We start from the raw sequence: 18,280 nt of genomic DNA, 5'->3' as shown, positions 1-18,280 counted from the left end.
TGTAGGGCTATCCTATTTCTTGCCTGAGCCAACTCTCCAGTAGGGGTCCTTGTACAGCTGTCCTATTCCTTACCTGAGCCAGCTGTCGAGTAAGTCAGCAGTGAGCCTGGCACCCTAGCAGCCAAAACTAAACAAACACCCTGCCCCACGCTGTTTCAGGAGGGAGAGAGAAGGCCTTGCTGTACTTGGAACAGCTCCAGCTGGTGGGGGGGGGGGTTTGTCGAGCTGTGGGGGGGGGAGTGACCTCACCATGCCCATCCAGAGCACTCCAGGGGGGAGGAAGAAATAGAGAGTTGGAGTAGGGGCAGAAAGAGAATGAATGCTGGGGAGAGGCAGAGAGAAAGACAGATCTAGGGTAGGTGGCCAGGAAGAGAGAATGAAAGCTGGGATAGGGTGGCAGAAATGTAAGAGCATAGAGAGCTGGGATAGGAAGAGAGAAAAAGAGGGCTGGAATAAGTGGGAAGACAGAGAGAGCTGGAGGGGGGCAGATAGAGTTGGGGTAGCAGGACAAAAAGACCAAGAGAGAGTGGGAGTAGCAGGGCAGAAAGTTAAAAACAGCTGGGGTAGAAGGGAAGAAAGAGAGAGCTGGAGTGAGGGGCCAGAAAGAGTTGGGGTAGCAGAGCAAAAACAGAGAGCATTAAGAGGAGTGGCAGGATGGAGAGTAAGTGGCAAAGAAGAAGGGGGAGAACTAGGGCTGTATTAATCCATGGCTGGACCCCTAGACTTTAAGATACTTGGGGCCTCCTCCAGCACTTTATTTCTCCTCAGCCTGACCCTGGTACAGTAAGTAATAGACTACAATACATAGCTCTGTATCCATTTTGAGGGTCTCTTGAAGAATTTTACTCACAATTTTTCTCACATGCGATCAAGACTGAGTTGCTCATGGAAGTGCAATAAGGGAGGTGGTGGCATAACATCACAACCAGTGGTGGGATTCAGCCGGTTCGCACCACTTCAGCAGAACCGGTTGTTAAAACGGTGCTTGTAAACAACCACTTGTTCAATTATTTGAATCCCACCACTGATCACAACCCTGATGCTAGGGCACCATTGGCTCACTGTCTCCCTCTTCTCTCTCCCCACAGACTCAAAACAAACCTAAGCTGACTATGTGCGTGCCTTGCAACTTGATCTCAACTGTCTTGCATGCTCAGTCAGTCAACACCTGTCAGAAATGCCAAAGCGCTGGTAACAGTGCCTCAGCAAAAAAAAGAAAAAAAATTAACAGGCCCTGCGGGAGCCCCTAGCATTCAGCCGAGCCAACCTTATGGAGAACATGGCCCAGGGAGAACAGAAGAAAAAAGGTGGGGATAATGTCCTTTTGAGTCCCCACTTGTGGGTTCCCACTTGCTTGAGCCTGTTGTAATTTTTTTCATACAACAGGCTCCCCATCTTTACAGGCACCCTGCTGGCTCTCTCCTTTTGCAAAGCCAGAATCCAGCCTTGCAAACAGGGTGGAGGTGCCCATGGAGATGGCAAGAACTCTCCAGATTACCATCACATCAATATTTGCCAAGGCCCCTTCCGCACACGCAAAATAATGCATTTTCAAACCACTTTCACAGCTGTTTGCAAGTGGATTTTGCTGTTCCGCACAGCTTCAAAGAGCACTGAAAGCAGTTTGAAAGTGCATTATTCTGCGGAATGAACCCAAGTTCATGTGCATTATTCTGCGGAATGAACCCAAGTTTCTGAAACTGATGCAACATATATCACTTATAAGTAAATGAAACTTGATTTCTCCAAGCATAGATACATATTTCTGGCTGCTATCAGAAATTCACTGAAGGCTGATTCAAGTGTGTTTAGGGAATAACAGAATGCTAACAGCTCAATATATTCTGTAACATCTGGCTAAACTTGCTCAGTGCAGTACTATTTTTTTTATTATAAGGGAACTTTCATGTCCTGTAATTTGACTAAGTTTAGACATCTCCCCTTTCCAAACTTTCTGAATATTACGTAGTGACACGTGTGCAAATTTTCTACTTAGTGTCAGAGCACAATAACCTTGGGATGAACTTCATGTCCTCCATTTTGAAAAAATGAACTTCATGTCCTCCATTAAAAAAAAGATGCTGTCCCTTTGTTGTAATGTTCAATTAAGATTATTTGGTTATGTGCATAGCCTTTATTGGCATAAGTATTAGCAGCACACAGATTTTTTTTAAAAAATACATAGTTTAAAATTAAGTTATGAAACTCCAAAATATACTATTATTAAAAGAGGGAGAAAAAAGGAAATAAACCCATCAAATCCATCCTGGGATCACTTAAAAATGTAATAAAAAGTCCTACAGCTTAACACCATGACGAACTTTTACTTGGACCAGAGGCATTTAATAAATGAGAAAGCTTTAAAATGTTGGGCAGTCCAACTCTATAGATTAAAGCCAGCGTGGTGTAGTGGTTAAGAGCAGGTGGATTCTAACCTGGAGAACCGGGTTTGATTCCCCACTCTTCCACCTGAGTGGCAGAGGCTTATCTGGTGAACCAGATGTGTTTCTCCACTCCTACATTCCTGCTGGGTGACTTTGGGCTAGCCACAGTTCTTCGGAACTCTCTCAGCCCCACCTACCTGACAAGGTGTCTGCTGTGGGTAGAGGAAGGGAAAGGAGCTCGTAAACTACCTTGAGTCTCCTTACAGAGAAAGGAAGGATATAAACCCAAACTCTTCTTCTTCTAAAATGGAATTTATAAACTTCTCATGGATCTCCTCATAAAAAGGACAGTAAAAAAGATGTGCATTACCATTTCAAGCCTACTTGCCCCACAGGGGCATATCCTCTCTTCCTGAGGGATGTTCTGGAACCTTCTATGCAGTAATGCAGAGGGCATAACATTAAATCTAGCTGGCAAGAAAGCTCTGCATTAGTTTGGTTATGTGTATACTACATTTCAACTTTGTAGTCAGAAGTGAACATTTTGGGACACCTTTTCAAAGAGGTACAATAGAACTGACAGTGAGGGAGTGATTAAGACTTGACTATTTATTAGCTCTTGACCTATTATCTGTTTGTGGTGTGGGAAGGGATGGGAAGGGCACAGCCACAGATTAATATCTTGGTTTGTATGCCCACTGGGACTATGAAGCTTACTGGATGATCAGGGGCTACTAACTTTCTTGGCCTAACCTGTTTCTCAGGGTTGCTGGGGGAAAAAAAAATCAGATAACACCACTCACATACCCCCGAAGACAGATATGATATAAATGCATGAATTGTTCTGCCTTTTGGCAGTAGTTGGAACTTGGTATCTAAAAAAAAAACACACCACCTCATACTGAGAATAACATTTGCACTGTTTTAAAGGGTGAGTTTGAACTTGGCTTAAATATGAAATTGTTTTTGATTCAGTGACAATACTCAATTTTAAGGTTACAAAGAATGGTACTGGGCATGGGTAGAGTACCTAATTTCCTGATGGTGTAACTGGAACTTAGATCTGGAACCCACAGATCTGGAAAGCTCAGCTCTGGGGAAACAGCAACTAACAGCAAGCTTGAAAGCTTCTGGGCATGCAGACATTCCTTTCTCTCATTCCTGAATCATCACCTGCTGAAGACCAGAGGTTTCATAAGTCTCCTCCTACAAAGACCAATAGACTGATTTCTATTGTCCAGGTGTGGACTAATGGATTCCAGAATACTCTGGGGTGCTTAATGGCAATTCTATGGAGGCCCTGGCAGGGACATACATTTGAATGAAACAGCTTTGAAGTATCCCTGCCCCCGCCAGTCTTCATAAACAGCACTCTCTGTTCTTATCCATAGTGACTAGGTTACTGAGGATCTAACTATATGTTATGTTATGTGCTGCTCACATCCTCCCTGGGCCCCAGAGGTCAGACTGTCCTGAGAATTTCATGACCAGGACTCTGTTAAGTTCAAGAAGCTGAGATTTTGGAATTTGTCAAAAAGCAAGTGACAGTTAGACCGCAACATACTGGCATATCTTCAGAAAATAATGCCTGGGGCAAGCTTGCATCCTCCCAAATATTTGACACCCATATTTCAGATAACTGTATTTAAATCAACTCATAATACCAGCTCAAAAATACAAGTCAAGCGCCTTACCTTTTTATAACTGCATCTTCCTTACACCTTACAACTCCATCTTAGAAATTAAATGCATAATAGTAACATTTGAGCAATGTCCTAAATGAAAAGCTGTCTACATTTCTTGACCAAGCTGAATTAGAGATAAAAGTCACTAATATTTGCTGGTAGCAATTCATGCCATGAGTCCATACATGATATTTCCAAATTTCTAGATAAAGGTGTACGTTACAGAAAACAGTGTCATATGGCCTGAAGAGAAGGCACGAGAATGCCTTAAACTACACGCTAATCCCAATTACAACATGGATCAATTGCAACATGAACCCATTTGCAACATGGACCAATTGCAACAAGATTATATCATATATTTAGGACTATAGCATAGATTTCCTGACTGAACCAAAAGACAAATTTAACATGTACACAACATTAATCAACAAACATGGCTTCAGGGCATCCTGTTTATACTTTTGAAAACGTACTTTTTGCCTGGGCATTTGAATGACCCATACCATTTACCCCCAGTCCACCGGGCTTTATTGGAACTTGTCTTCCACTTGCACCTGGAGGGATAGGGAGCGGGTGGGTATGTTTTTAGGTATGTTTTGTTTCAGGCATGTTTTAATTTTAGGTACGTGTTTAGGAATTTTTATCTGTAAATGATGCTGTTTTTATTATAATGTGGGAAACATTTTTAGATAGTTGTAACCCACCCTGGGATGCATTTGAAGGGTGGGATACAAATCAAATAAATACACAAGGCCTGATTTTCCATGCCAAGTTGACCAAGACACACTGTCTGTCATCTTGTATGAGATTTTACAGCAAGTGAACAACAAGAAGTTACTGGCTGCTTAAAAGCTGTCACAAATTGCATGAAATGAGCTAAAGTTCTGATGCTTTGCTGTCCAGAGAAAAAGGGATTCTTACGGATTCATTTTGGGGCTTCCCAGGGTTTTAGAATCTCTGTAGTCTTTTCTGCACAGCACAAATAAAACATCTTGGGGATGTTAAAAGAAGCGCTTTGGGGAGGAACTCCATACAGGTTTTTTTCCCCAAAACATCCTCAGGATGTTTTATTTCTGCTCAACCTGGGGTTTTGTGAAAATGCTAAACTAGTAATCTTTTCCCCCCCAAATGGGGTGAAGACAGTTTCCCTTGCCTGTGCAGAACAAGTTCCATTTTACTTTTCTTGTCCCCCACCATGTGAGCTCTTCCTTTCATTTTTGCAGATCTCGCCTGCCATTTTCTGCAAGCTTCAGGAGCCTCCATGCATCTGCTGCCATTTGCAGGCTGTTCCCACACCTGCTAGCAGCTCATCTACTTGCTATTTCCATCTAAAAAGGTTCAGTAATAACTTTTTAGTAATTTGTGTGTGTTTTTTTGTTTTGAGGGAGGTGTCTTTGTAGCAATAATGATACCATATGAGTATTGTTGCCACTCGGACGGCTGGTCTACCTCCCATTAAGAGGCAATGGGTAGACAGGTCTACCCATTACTTTCACTGAAAGTCTTTTAGTCATGGCGAAAGCCGAAAGGTCTGGCTACCTGTGACTGAAAGTAATGGAAGATAGACCGGCCCTCTGAGTGGCTACAATTCTCATATGGTGTCATTGTAGGTATGAAGACTCCTCCATCAAAATAAAACAAAAAGAAAAAAGAAATGACACAAACGTGGGATTGCCAGGGAAACGAAACTTTATTACTGAACTTTTTAGATGGAAATAGCAAGCAGGTTAGCTGCTAGCAGAGGAAACCTCCATGGGAACAATCTGTAAATGGTAGCTGCATGGAGGTTGCAGAAAATGGCGGGGCACGATCTTCTGCATAAATGAAAGTAAGAATTTGAGTGGTGGGGTGGGGGTGGGGTGACAGGAAGAAGAACCGTTCTGACTGGAAACACTTTATTTGTTCATGCTATATGGAGTAAAAAAGCCAAAATTGTTCTTTTTAAAGCATCTTCAAGGTGTTTTATTTGTGTTGTTCAGAAAGGACCATTCTTAAGCAAACACATATCTTAAGCATATCGTTTACTACTCTGGCGAAATAAATTGCCTTCACTTCTCACCATCAAAACCTGGAACTTTTTCTAAAAGTCTGAGCTGAAAGTGTCACATGATTATTTTCTCAAACAGGAGTTCAGAGGAAAAGAAGAATGCTCTTGTAATATCACATGAACAACAACAACTAAAAGTTCACAGGTGAAAGCCTTTGTTCTCAGAAGTTATGAAATACTAGAGGCACAGGAATGGTGGCCTGAAAGCATAACAAAATGTGGGTGGTTTGCACTCTCTGAATGCTGCCTGTGTACCTTCAGTTGCAGAGGTGTGATGAACATTCTTCCATGGGGTAAGAAGAAAACAGAAATACAATCTTTAAAATTTGACTAATTATCCATATAAAATCCATCATTGTCTTAATGTCTGTGTTTAAAGATTAGCAAAACACACATAGCAAAAATATCCCGCAATTTAAAATCAGAGGAGGTGCCTCAAATCCAACATGGGGTGGGGTGGGGTGGGGGGTTATATTTCACCTATTTGTCTGGTTTCACATTAAACATGTAAAAAAACGTGGCAAGCCTCAAAAGGGCCCAAAAATTGCAGTTAAAGTTAGGAGGTTAACAGTTGTCTCAAAACGCAAGAAAATACACATGCTTTTTGAACAGCCAAGAAAAACTGCAGTTTATTAAGTTTCAAAGAATTTTCGTACTCTTGAAAGCAACTTCTGGTGCATGTTTTTAACAATCACATTCTATGAGGAGAAATAACATTAAAAGCCACAAACTTTTTTTTTCATCTCAGAGTTACAGACATCTTAATTTCAAAATGAAAGGCAAAAAAAAATATTCAACAGGATTTTTTAAAAAAACTTCCATCCCAAATTTTAAATGACTGGGAGTTTTGTTTTTTTTTTATTCCTACAACTCATTGCTAAACTTCAGCATGGAAAATTGTGTTGACTATTTCAATCCGCACATAGGCACATATGTATTTTATATATAAATATAATGTGTGTGTGTTTGTGTGTATAGAGAGATATATATACACAATACATATGTAGAGTGCGTGTAATGAGAATGAGATGCAATCACTCTGAGAAAAGGGTATTCAGCTAAATACACTACGAAAACTTGAGAAAACACAAGTCTGGAACCCAATCTGTGCATAGTTCATGATCCTCTAGAAAACCAGCTTTTGTTGATTTGCAATCTTGCAGGACCCTTTTTAATTGGACAATACCATTAAAAAGCTAATCTTTAACAAAAAAAAATGTAATGCACAAGTTTCCTGATCCAAGCAGGCAGGGAGCACAATGTTCATATAATTTTTAAAAACATACTCAAAGGGTATGTTATTCCATTGTCTTTCTTCCTTTCAAAACAATCAAAAACATTGATCATTTTTAAACATAAAGCAATTTTTAATATATAAAGCACTCTTCAAACATCTATTTTTTTGAGTCCATTATTTGGTAAATATGTAACTGCTACACATTAGATTAGGTATTTTTCTTCTTCTCTTACTGTCTTTTTTATTTTTATTTTTTATTTTTTTGTCTTCAGTGCTAGGAGTTGGGTTTAAAAAATACATGAAATGGTGTGGAGTTGCTCCTCGGGAAACCCGGCTTTCCTGAGACATCTTCCACCATGTGCAAGATAGTGATCACAACGTTTTTTCGCCACTCTGACGAAGAGGAGGAAAAAAACAACAACAACAACAAAAAAAGAGTACACAGCAATGGCCAAAGAAAAGGATTAAACAACAACAACGAGAACAACGAGAACAACAACAACAAATACTGTTTCAATCCCAGAGCTCTGAAGTAGCATATCTTCATTCTGAAAATAGGTTTCTTTATGATGGAAGTCTATTTTTTTTCTTTTTTTTCAATTCCTTTTTTATTTTAAAGTTTGAAGGAGGAAAAAAAAAGTCTGTAAACAGGTGGGAGCCAAAACTGTAGACTCCTCCAAAAGCAGTCAAAACCTATGTCCAAGTGCTTGTTTCCATTCCGGCTTGCAGGGAACCATCCACTCTTTACAAGTATTTATGGCCACAGTTCAACAAGAGTCTTTTTTTTTTCCTTTTTAAAAAAACTTTATATTCTGAAAGGAAAAATGGTGCAATACTCCGGTAATTATTTCCTTGCATTAGTCCACAATAAAAAGCTGCTAAAGGTAGATATACATATTATTCTCCAGAGATACACACTGTAAGTTTTTAAAATGCAGTAAGAGTCCTTGAGTAAACATTTACACGTGAATTGTCGCCAGCCCCTCCTATCAGTTTTTTTTTCATTTTTTTTTTAAAAAACAAGTAGGATTAGCTACAAGAAGGGCTGTGGACACTCAGTGCAAAGTTAGAAGCTAATAACAATTAAACGTTTGACCAATGAGCAAATCAAAAGCATATACTGAGAAGGGAAAGAAAAAAAACAAACGTACATTTTGTTAAGTCGTACAACTGGCGCACACACACCCCCATACGCTCACACATCAATCCATCTTTTCCCCAATGCATACATATAAGAAAAAAATTATTTTTTCCCTAGAGCCTGTTCTTTTGTTTTCTGATGCCAACCTGGAAGTGTAATAATAGAAAGTGTTCACATTTTGTTATTGGCCTGCTGGATTCAAGTATAGTTGCATGTTTGATATGTTTTTTTTTTTTCTAAACCATTTTACTATTTTTTTTTAGGGGGAATTTCAAAAAACAATGACACAAAAAAGTAATGAAACAAGTGTAATGTGCATAGGCAAGACCCATGGGAGTAATGGACACAGATACTCCACCCCACCACTCAATCCAAGTTGTACAGCCAAGGGGCAAAAGATTCGTTCCCCAATGCTGCTGATGGGCTGGTCGGTTGCCACCCCCTTGTGATTAATGGATCCGCCTCTGGTAATGTGCATAATTATCACAGGCTCATTTAAATAGGCTTTCTCACATTCCCCCCCTTCATCCCTCCCCCACTCCCAAAGTTGATAAAATAACCCTTTCCAGCCCAAATTCTGAAAAGTGCCCTTCATGATAGAACTAGTCTAAGCAGCTTTTATACATCTTTAAAAACACCATACAAACATAAAAACAAAATCAAAAAGCCATTGGAAAAAAAACCCACATAAAACCTATCATTAGCACGTGACACTGACCAAAGGGAGCCCATACTGTTGCACTAACAGTTCACAAGGACTTCGGCAGAGTTTCATAGTCGATATTGGACAGAGGTACTAAAAAAGGGCTGCCAGTCTGATCTATTAAAGCTGGATTCTTCACGATGCCCTGGACTGGAAAGGGTTACCATTATTTTTCTTTTAGTGCTGATGATTGTTACTTCCATTTTGTTTCTCTGGCATCCTAGATGGACTCCCCGCTGAGAAGGTCACCTGGGAGCAGAGTATTCAAAGGCGTTGGGCTTCCGATAACCCTGCCGTCATCGGTGCTGGGTGGACCCCAAAGGCTGCTTGAGTACTGAGGGACCCCGCCCCAGAGCAGATCACTGCTCCCTTTCCCGCCTAGGCAGGGGGTATTCCAGTGGCCTGCGTCATTGCGCACCATTCCATGTGAGCTACTTGTGGAGCCCAAACGTGTCTGAGTGGTTCCAGTGTTGGACTGCCAACTGGAGGTGGGGGGCAGTGGCTGGCCTTGTGCTAAGAAACGGTTTACTTCCTCTTCTCCAGCGAATTCAGCCAAGATGGTAGTGTTCCCCAAAACACACCTGGAAACAGAAGGAAAGACACAAGGGTGATCAAATCCTGACAGAATGTCCAAATCTGCCACTTATACTACCAAGAACAGAAACTGAGGCATAATACTTTATCCTATGTATGTCTACCCTGAAATAAAACTTTCTTTATTTGGTGTAGCTGATGTCCAGATATGTCTTTTTTAAGGCTGCTGGTAACACTCTCAGCAAGCCTTTTCATCCAAGAACCCTATAAATAATTGCTCTACATTTCTACACTACGACTACACACTATATTCTCTTCTTAAAATGCTTTGTCAGAGTGGATGAAAGAGGTATTGTTGGAAAGGTTAATGGGCTGCAACTTTCAACCTAGAAAAGAACCCTACCTTTATATTAGATCTGCTAGTCTTTAGGATAATGACCTTGATCATAAAGATTATATCAGGCAAGATTCCTTAATGCCATGTTTCTATGTATTATTTTTCATTGTTTATTCTGCTCCTAGCAAACATTACAGACATAACAAATTTAGAAGTGTCAGAATCATATCAAATACTGGCTATATGCATACATATGCAGAGACTTCTGGGCCTTCGCTGCTTCTTCCTTGGAACTGTATCGGACCACAGCATTTCCTTGAGTCAAGTTCAGATGGAATGTAATAAGAGGACCATGCTGCAAGCATAGCGTACGCAGTGTAGAACCATCAATCTAATTGCGGGGGGGGGGGGGGGGGGGGGGGGAGAGAAGAATAAGAATTAAAGTATTTATTTATTGAGCTTTTTCTTTAAATGATGGGGGCTGTAATTGCTGCTTTCATAAATGTGAATTAACATTTTAAGAAGAAGATACATGTAAAATCAAAACATTATCTTCACAAAGTCTAACATAACAATTTAGATGTTGACAAGTGGAAACCCACCATGACTTCTGGAAGATGCCTCATTTCCCCCCTCAACCACTATTTCCTTTCCCTTTCCTGAAAGCTCCCATAGTCCAGAGACGTAGGTATAGATTTTTATTGGGGGGGTCGGGGGGGGTCACACCCCACCCACCCCTAGGGCATGGCCATGCCTCCCCAAGCCCCGCCCCTGGCCTAGCGCTTATAAAAGCAGCTCTCCGAGGCCGGGGACAGCAGACTCCCCTGCCCTGCCCTCCCCTGCGCACCAGCTGGGCTCCCAGCCAGCAGTTCCTTCTGCCCTCCCCTCTGGGCAGAGGCATAGAGGGAAAATGGAGCCTGGTGCAAAATCTGAGCCCCCCCCCCTTCCCCCCGGGCAGCCGCTGTGATGCTGGAATCCACCCCCAAACAGCATCACTTTCAATGGTGTTTAAACTAGAGAGCCAAAATTCTCCTTTTAAATCCACCTTAAAAGGAGAATCTGGGGTCCCTAGTTGAACAACATTGAAAGTGATGCTGTTTTGGGGTGGATTATCCCCCACCCTGAAACAGCATCACTTTCAATGTGGCGTAGTGGTTAAGAGCAGGTGCATTCTAATCTGGAGGAACCGGGTTTGATTCCCCGCTCTGCCACTTGAGCTGTGGAGGCTTATCTGGGGAATTCAGATTAGCCTGTGCACTCCCATACACGCCAGCTGGGTGACCTTGGGCTAGTCACAGCTTTTCAGAGCTCTCTCAGCCCCACCCACCTCACAGGGTGTTTGTTGTGAGGGAGGAAGGGCAAGGAGATTGTAAGCTCCTTTGAGTCTCCTACAGGAGAGAAAGGGGGGATATAAATCCAAACTCTTCTTCTTCTTCTTCTAAACTGAGGACCTCAGATTCTCCCTTTAAATCCATGCCGAAGGGGGTAGATTTAAAAGGAGAATCTGGGGAAATTTGGGGGGGTGCCTGCTGTCAGGGGTGCAATGGTTAAGCTAGAAGCACCAAACTTTCAGAGTATCTTTAGGAGACTCTCCTAATGATACCACCCAGGTTTGCTGAAGTTTGGTTCAGGGGGACCCAAAGTTATGGGTGTAGCCCCCATCTCCTATTAGCTCCCATTGGAAACAATGGGGGATGGGGGCACCCCCTTTGGGAGTCCATAGCTTTGGACCCCCTGGACCAAACTTCACTAAACCTGGCTGGTATCAATAAGAGACTCTCCTGGTAATACATCCCAGGTTTCGTGAAGTTTGGTTCAGGGTGTCCAAGGTTATGGACCCCCAAAGCTGTAGCCCCCATCTTCTATTAGCTCCCATTGGAAACAATGGAGGATGGGGGCACCCCCTTTGGGAGTCCATAGCTTTGGACCCCCTGAACCAAACCTCACCAAACCCGGGTAGTATCATCAGGAGAGTCCCCCAAACAATCCCTGAAAGTTTGGTGCTGCTAGCCCAGGGGTAGGGAACCTGCGGCTCTCCAGATGTTCAGGAACTACAATTCCCATCAGCCTCTGTCAGCATGGCCAATTGGCCATGCTGGTAGGGGCTGATGGGAATTGTAGTTCCTGAACATCTGGAGAACCGCAGGTTCCCTACCCCTGGGCTAGCCCAAACAATGCGCCCCCTGCAGGCCAAAAACAAAAAAACACTAAAAATGTTTTTAAAACCCACAAACGGAGGGGCGGAGCTTCGGACATGAATGGGGGGAGTTGAACCTGAGAACCCCCCCCCCCCACCTACGTCCTTGCCATAGTCCCTTCCCTTTTCCTACTTCCTTCTCTCCTTCTAGGGTTGCTAACCTCTACGTGAGGCCCAGAGATCTCCTGGAATCCCAAAAGATCAACTAACTAGAGATATCTGTTTCCCAATCTCACCCAACAGCTAAGCTACATTTATCGACCCATGTTTTTGATTCCACTTCCTCAGTAGGAAAACTACGATCAAGGTTCTTGGGAAAGGCCCACTTGCATGGTAAAGAAGCCTCAAGAAATTGTGAGGGGGGCACATCACTTTCCCCTGTATCCCTCTCCCCCACATTACTCCCCCCCCCCCGGCAACCCCATATCCTCTCCCCTTTTCCTATCTCATTCTCTCCCAGTGAGCTTCCATAGCAAGATGGAGATTTAAACCTGGGTCCCCCCAGACATTACTCTTAAATTCCAATCACTACACCACACTAGCTTTCATAGGGTGCCTGCTGTTGAATAGTAGCAAGCAGCTAGACTTGACTGAGTCTTGCAAATTGGCTAGTCTCAAGTCACCCAGTTGTTGCTGCCTTGCCTAGGGTTGCCAACATCCATGCAGAATCTGGAGATCTGGAATTATAGCTACACTCCAGACGATAAGAGATCGGCCTGGAGAAAAAACAAAACTGCTTCGGATGGCAGACTCTGGCAGAGGCCCTTCCCTCCCCAAACACCACCCTCTCTAGGCTCCACTCCAAAGTCACAAGGAATTTCCCAGCTTGGAGCTGGAAACCCTAGCCTCAGGCCTGGCCCCACTGAGTCCTCTCTTAAAGGCTAAAACAGCCTTGGAATACGCCCCTGCCCTCCCCCAGCCTTTTGCTCACAGAAATGTCAGGCTTGGAATGTTGTGGCAGTCCAGAAACAGTCATTGAGGAAATATGTTTCTTAAAGCCACAGACACTGCTTTTATCATTTTGAGTTTTTTTCAACCCTCTCCTAATGTATTTTTTGTAGATTTTAGATTTTTCTGCTAACCCAGGACGTTTTTCAGGTTTGTAGAAAGATCTGTCTTGTCCATTCACAGCACTGATTACCAAATTTCAGTATCCTCAGATTTCACCAACTTGTCTATTAGCAGGTAGATGATGATCTGCCTTAATGCACACCACTTACTCTGACCGATAGGGATGGGGAAGGAGGCAGAGCAATATATCATACCGTGGCAGACTAACTTCACTGGCATTATGAGAAAGGAGTTACTATGACAGTGTGGTAGTAGTCATCCCTCACTTATACATTCATTCTCTCTGGAGGTTTAATGCATTTGCCCGCTTTTCTCTCTGTGTGTGCCTTGCTCCTCTGAACAAACACAGCTGCAATCAGTGTTTTTTTTTAATGTAAGAGTTTATACCAAGGATTTTGAAGACATTTGCAAAAGAATGGAAGTTTTAATTGGAAAAGTAATTTAATTCTCACTAAATAAATGATAAACTACACTTTAACCAGACTTGTCTTAAAGCATTTGAACCTCGTTAACAATATGCACCTTTTAAATCATTTGTTTACAGTGATTTTCCAAGGTACATTATTATTACTTTTTTAATTGCACTTTTTTGTTGATTGCAGAATTACAAGCGGATGTGTGAAGTGGTTTATGTATCAGCTTTTACAGAGTCTGTTTACCACTAAAGCCTTCATTAGGGATCCACTTTCTGTAACATACATACCAACCACCACACATCTAGAAAATCTTGGTTTTGGAACAGTGACTGAGCAAGTGTATCCAGTCAAGAACTGTCTTATAATTTATGCGGCTGACGGGCTATTATTATATTTCCTCATTTTAAATCCCCTGATGAATCTATTTTTAAAAAGTTTGCCCTGAACATTTTCACAAGCAAGGAGAAGAATCTAATAATTTGTGCTAAAACCTGCTATTTTTCAGAGCATATATTGGTTGCTCATGGAATTCAAAAGTACTTAATGTGATAGGAGATATTTTGTCTTACAAACTCATGAATGACAAAAGTGCATCTAATGCTACATAATACTCTGAATAAGTGTCATCTTTGTAAACCGTTAACAAAATGTTGAAGGGACCAGTGCTAAAATCTATTGAACTAGCCAGTGACCACTTTAGATGAGACATTGCAATTGTTCTGTAAGTGGAATACCATAAGATGGATTTCAACCAGATACATTAATAAAAGGCTTAGATCAGGGTGCCAAATGTTATGGTGTTTTGATGGACTCTAATCTGGTGAATTGGCTTTGATTCCCTATTTGAAGTGAGCCGGGTGACCTTGGGTCAGTCATGGTTCTCTCAGAGCCCTCTCAACCCCACCTATCTCACATGGTGCCTGTTATGAGGAAAGAAAATGTGATAGTAAGCTGCTTTGAGACTCCTTAAGGTAGAAAAAAAGTGGGGAATAAAAACCTCTTCCTACTTTTCTGCTGTTCCCAGTATTCCGGATGGGCTTACCTGGGGTGTAAGGTTACGAAGGACCAGCCAGCTACTTGTTCTTCCTGAGCTGTCAGTACTCCAGGCTGAGCCTATATCACAATGAAGGGAAAAAATTAGTGTCAGCACAATCCAATCAATAGAACAAAAGTTGTACAACATGCAGGACGCAGACACGAGGAATAAAACTGCTACAGGGATTTCTAATAAGCAAATACATCAGAATGTCTTTTGTCCAACTGGGGGATTGTCAGCTGATTTCTTTATTCCTTGATAGGTGCTTTTGAATTACACTGGAGGATGCATATTCATGCTATATTTTCCCTAGCTACCAAGACTTTTAATGGAATGGTGGCCAACGTACAGCTTTGTGTAATTTCTGTATTACTGCTTCTTTGCAATGTCCCTACTTCTTTGATTTTGAGATTAACGACAGCCTGAAATGCTCAAAGGAATTTCTCTCATTTGCTATATTTTCAGATCTCATGCTTTTGAGATAAGCTGGCAAAGATCTGAATGAAATCCTGAAATGGTTACAAGGACCTTGCTGAAAACAGATTCCCGAAAGCAAAATGGTACGCAGGGCACAGAGTGAATGGAACAGATTAGATAAGCACTTTCCAGCTGAGATCAGATTTTTATGTTGATTTTATGATACTAGGATGGATCCAACCAGCTTTTCTTTGAATGAAAAAGGAAGACATGGTGTCCTTCGACTATCCAAAAAGGTTACACAATGGATCATGGGACCTGCACAGACAAAATCTATGTTAGACAGTGGTTGTGCTAAGGAAGAGAATGGGGCAAGATTGAGTGGTACAGCTGGCTGAATCCACTTCATTTTGCTCATTATGTATGTGTGTGTATATACATGCACACACTAAAGTATGCATAGTTAGCTGTGGCTTTCAACTTAATTTTTTTTTCCAAAGCAGCATTAGTTGTTGAAATTGCACTCATCCTCAATATAAAAGCACTATGCATTGATCAAACTCACAGACTGCAATCCTAAGAACACTTGCTTGGGAGTAAGCCCCACTGAATAAAATGGGACCTGCTTCTAAGTAGACCTGCTTAGGCTTGCTTCCCTATAATATCACATTTTTAAAATTCTGTTGTTCTACAAATTAAAGAAGATGCTTTGCTCAATTTTAAACTATGGTTTAAAAAATTAGGAGACCAATTAAAACACCTCTGTTTTGCATGGTACAATAAGGTCAAACAGCATGACTTTGATATGGCAGCACTTACAAAGTGCCACACGACTTTCTAAAGTCAGGTGTGTTGCTGTACTCACTGAATTTAGAATTAGAAAACAATATATAAACACGCAGGGTTTTTTGAGCCTTGTGAGCCTTTTTATTTTTTCAAGTTCTATTGCTAGAGTTAATGTTTTATTTATTTTTCTTATATGCAGTTTCTCATCATTTTAAATGTAACTTTATTCTACTTGTAATATATCATTTTGAAGCAAAAACAACGTTACACATTGTGCAAACTTAATGGGAAGGCATGAGGAATCAGAAAATGGCACAAAAATAAAGACTAATGAGCTCAATTTTCACAAGGAAGAAATGAAATTACACAGTGACCTTTCAATTCAAAAGGCTGAGGAATTTTGCAGCATCTTGTCATATTTGCTCCTTGGCCACAAGATGGAGCTCAGAAAAAAAGTGAACTGTAATTCATATGGGAAAGGGGAGGGCAAAGAGAGCATTTCCCTTCCACCATTAGCAGTAAAAAAATTACATTCATTTTTGAAGAGAACATTCTACTAGATCAAAAGAATCATAAAAGAGCCCAATTAAAGGAGTAGCAAAAATCATATTACATGATCCAGAGGTTACACATGATTAGGGTAAATTATAAAATTAGAGAGACACTGATAGGATGAATCAGAGTTTGGGCAATGTATGTGACTGCATATACACATCCTTCCAGCATACATATAACTTACTATCTACCCTTGCAAATACTGGTCATTGTTTTCCACAGAATTCTGCCTAGTGCTGAACAAGGGGGCTCAAACCCACAACCATACAAGAACTGAGTAGCCTAAACTTTTAAAAAATCATGCCTCAGTGAGTGATCAGCATCCCTTTCTCCTTAGTTTCTAAGATGAACACTCAACCTAATCAAAGCCTGTGCGAATGTCCCAAATCTCCACAGTTTTCTCTTCTAATGCAAACTTCTTACTGAATTCCTTTCTGATCTTCAAGCATTTTCAAGTCCCAGCAACTGTTCCTTTATGACGCATTTTAACAGGGAACTACTCTCGTTCCCAATCTGATGCTTAAGCACCATAAGAGACGTACATTTGGGGGAGATACTGGCCCAAAAGGGATCCTGCATGGCCAGAAGTGTATGGTGCCTCGTACAGTCTGTGCCATCTCCATTTTCATGGCAAGGGGCAGATGAGGAACTGTTCTACTTGAGGGGAGCAGGAATACCCCTGCTGTGTCAAGACCGTAGTTCCTACCTGTGACAGTAGCAGACTGATTAACTCACAGGTTTGCTGCTGTCATTACTAGGTCTTGTGCTATAAAAGATGGGCCACCAGCACTGACCCAGCCAATTCAGTTTGGACTAGCAGCAATAATAATGGGGGAGGGGGTGGCGGTCAACAATCACTTGCGAACTATGAATGTGTTACATTTAGTAACAAAGCAGTGGGAAGGTAATTTAAAGGTCATTTAAAAACTTTGTTTGTTGTTCTTTTGCTTATGTTTTAGTTCATGAAAACAGTCACTTCCAAACTGCAGTAAAGACAACCGTTCCTCTGTCTTTAGCTTCTGGCTGCTACCCAACATGAAGGTATGTTTTAGTAGGACACCACAGTAGCTACTTTTGCTGAGGGGGGGGGGGGGGTGTCACATGCCTCTATAGTGATGACATTTGGAAAATTCTGCTTAGCATACACTGTGCAGTTGTGCTTTTATGGTTTCCCCTAACTCCAAAATCCAAGATTAATATTTTGCTAGTCCAATTATCCCTTTCATTTATTCACAACAACATGGATTGTTTAATGCAAAATCCCTATCTGCGCACAAAAATTCACCTGCCTCAAAGCAAAGAATTACTAAAAGAAGAGATTATTTTCTGAACTGAATTTTCACAATTGACTGACTGCATGCCTTGGTTTTGTTACAATGCATCTTCCATCACAGAAAAATATTGTTGGCCCTTAAAAGACTGACATTTTCTACACAAAAGAACCTTGAATATATAGAGGAGATATGTACAGTAAAGTGCTGTATTGCAATAAAACAGAGAGGTTGGGAATACCAGAAGAATAAGAGCTGGTCCAACCCAGTGGGCTGGCACCCCAGGTAGACGATGGCTTGGTGTTCGTTAAGCCTGGAGGTGGTCTCGTAGGAGCAGTAGTGTTTCTGGGTACCTTCCACAGTTCATGAGACAGAGAGGCTTGTGTGTGAGAAATTGGGCCAGAGGACCATGTTGACTTGATGTCTGACAATTTACCTGAAACAGAGAAATGCAATTCAG

At 41.5% G+C, this 18,280-nt stretch overlaps 1 protein-coding gene across 6 annotated transcripts in view; it reads right to left on the bottom strand.

Annotated features, from left to right (window-relative positions):
• Nucleotides 1-6,720: 6,720 nt before the first annotated feature.
• TNRC6C (trinucleotide repeat containing adaptor 6C) overlaps nt 6,721-18,280 on the bottom strand; it is a 160,455-nt gene continuing 148,895 nt past the window's right edge. For all 6 annotated transcript variants that reach the window (XM_048490119.1, XM_048490113.1, XM_048490117.1 and 3 more), the window contains 4 exons: nt 18,062-18,256; nt 14,798-14,868; nt 10,323-10,462; nt 6,721-9,781 (listed from right to left, as the gene is read on the bottom strand). In XM_048490119.1, coding sequence (XP_048346076.1) covers nt 9,421-9,781; nt 10,323-10,462; nt 14,798-14,868; nt 18,062-18,256 — 767 coding nt within the window. In that variant the 3' untranslated portion in view covers nt 6,721-9,420. The remainder of the gene's footprint in view (nt 9,782-10,322; nt 10,463-14,797; nt 14,869-18,061; nt 18,257-18,280) is intronic.

This window comes from Sphaerodactylus townsendi, linkage group LG03 (genome assembly GCF_021028975.2).
Source record: "Sphaerodactylus townsendi isolate TG3544 linkage group LG03, MPM_Stown_v2.3, whole genome shotgun sequence".
NCBI classification, from domain to species: Eukaryota; Metazoa; Chordata; class Lepidosauria; order Squamata; family Sphaerodactylidae; genus Sphaerodactylus; species Sphaerodactylus townsendi.
This window is presented reverse-complemented; position numbering and strand designations above follow the sequence as displayed.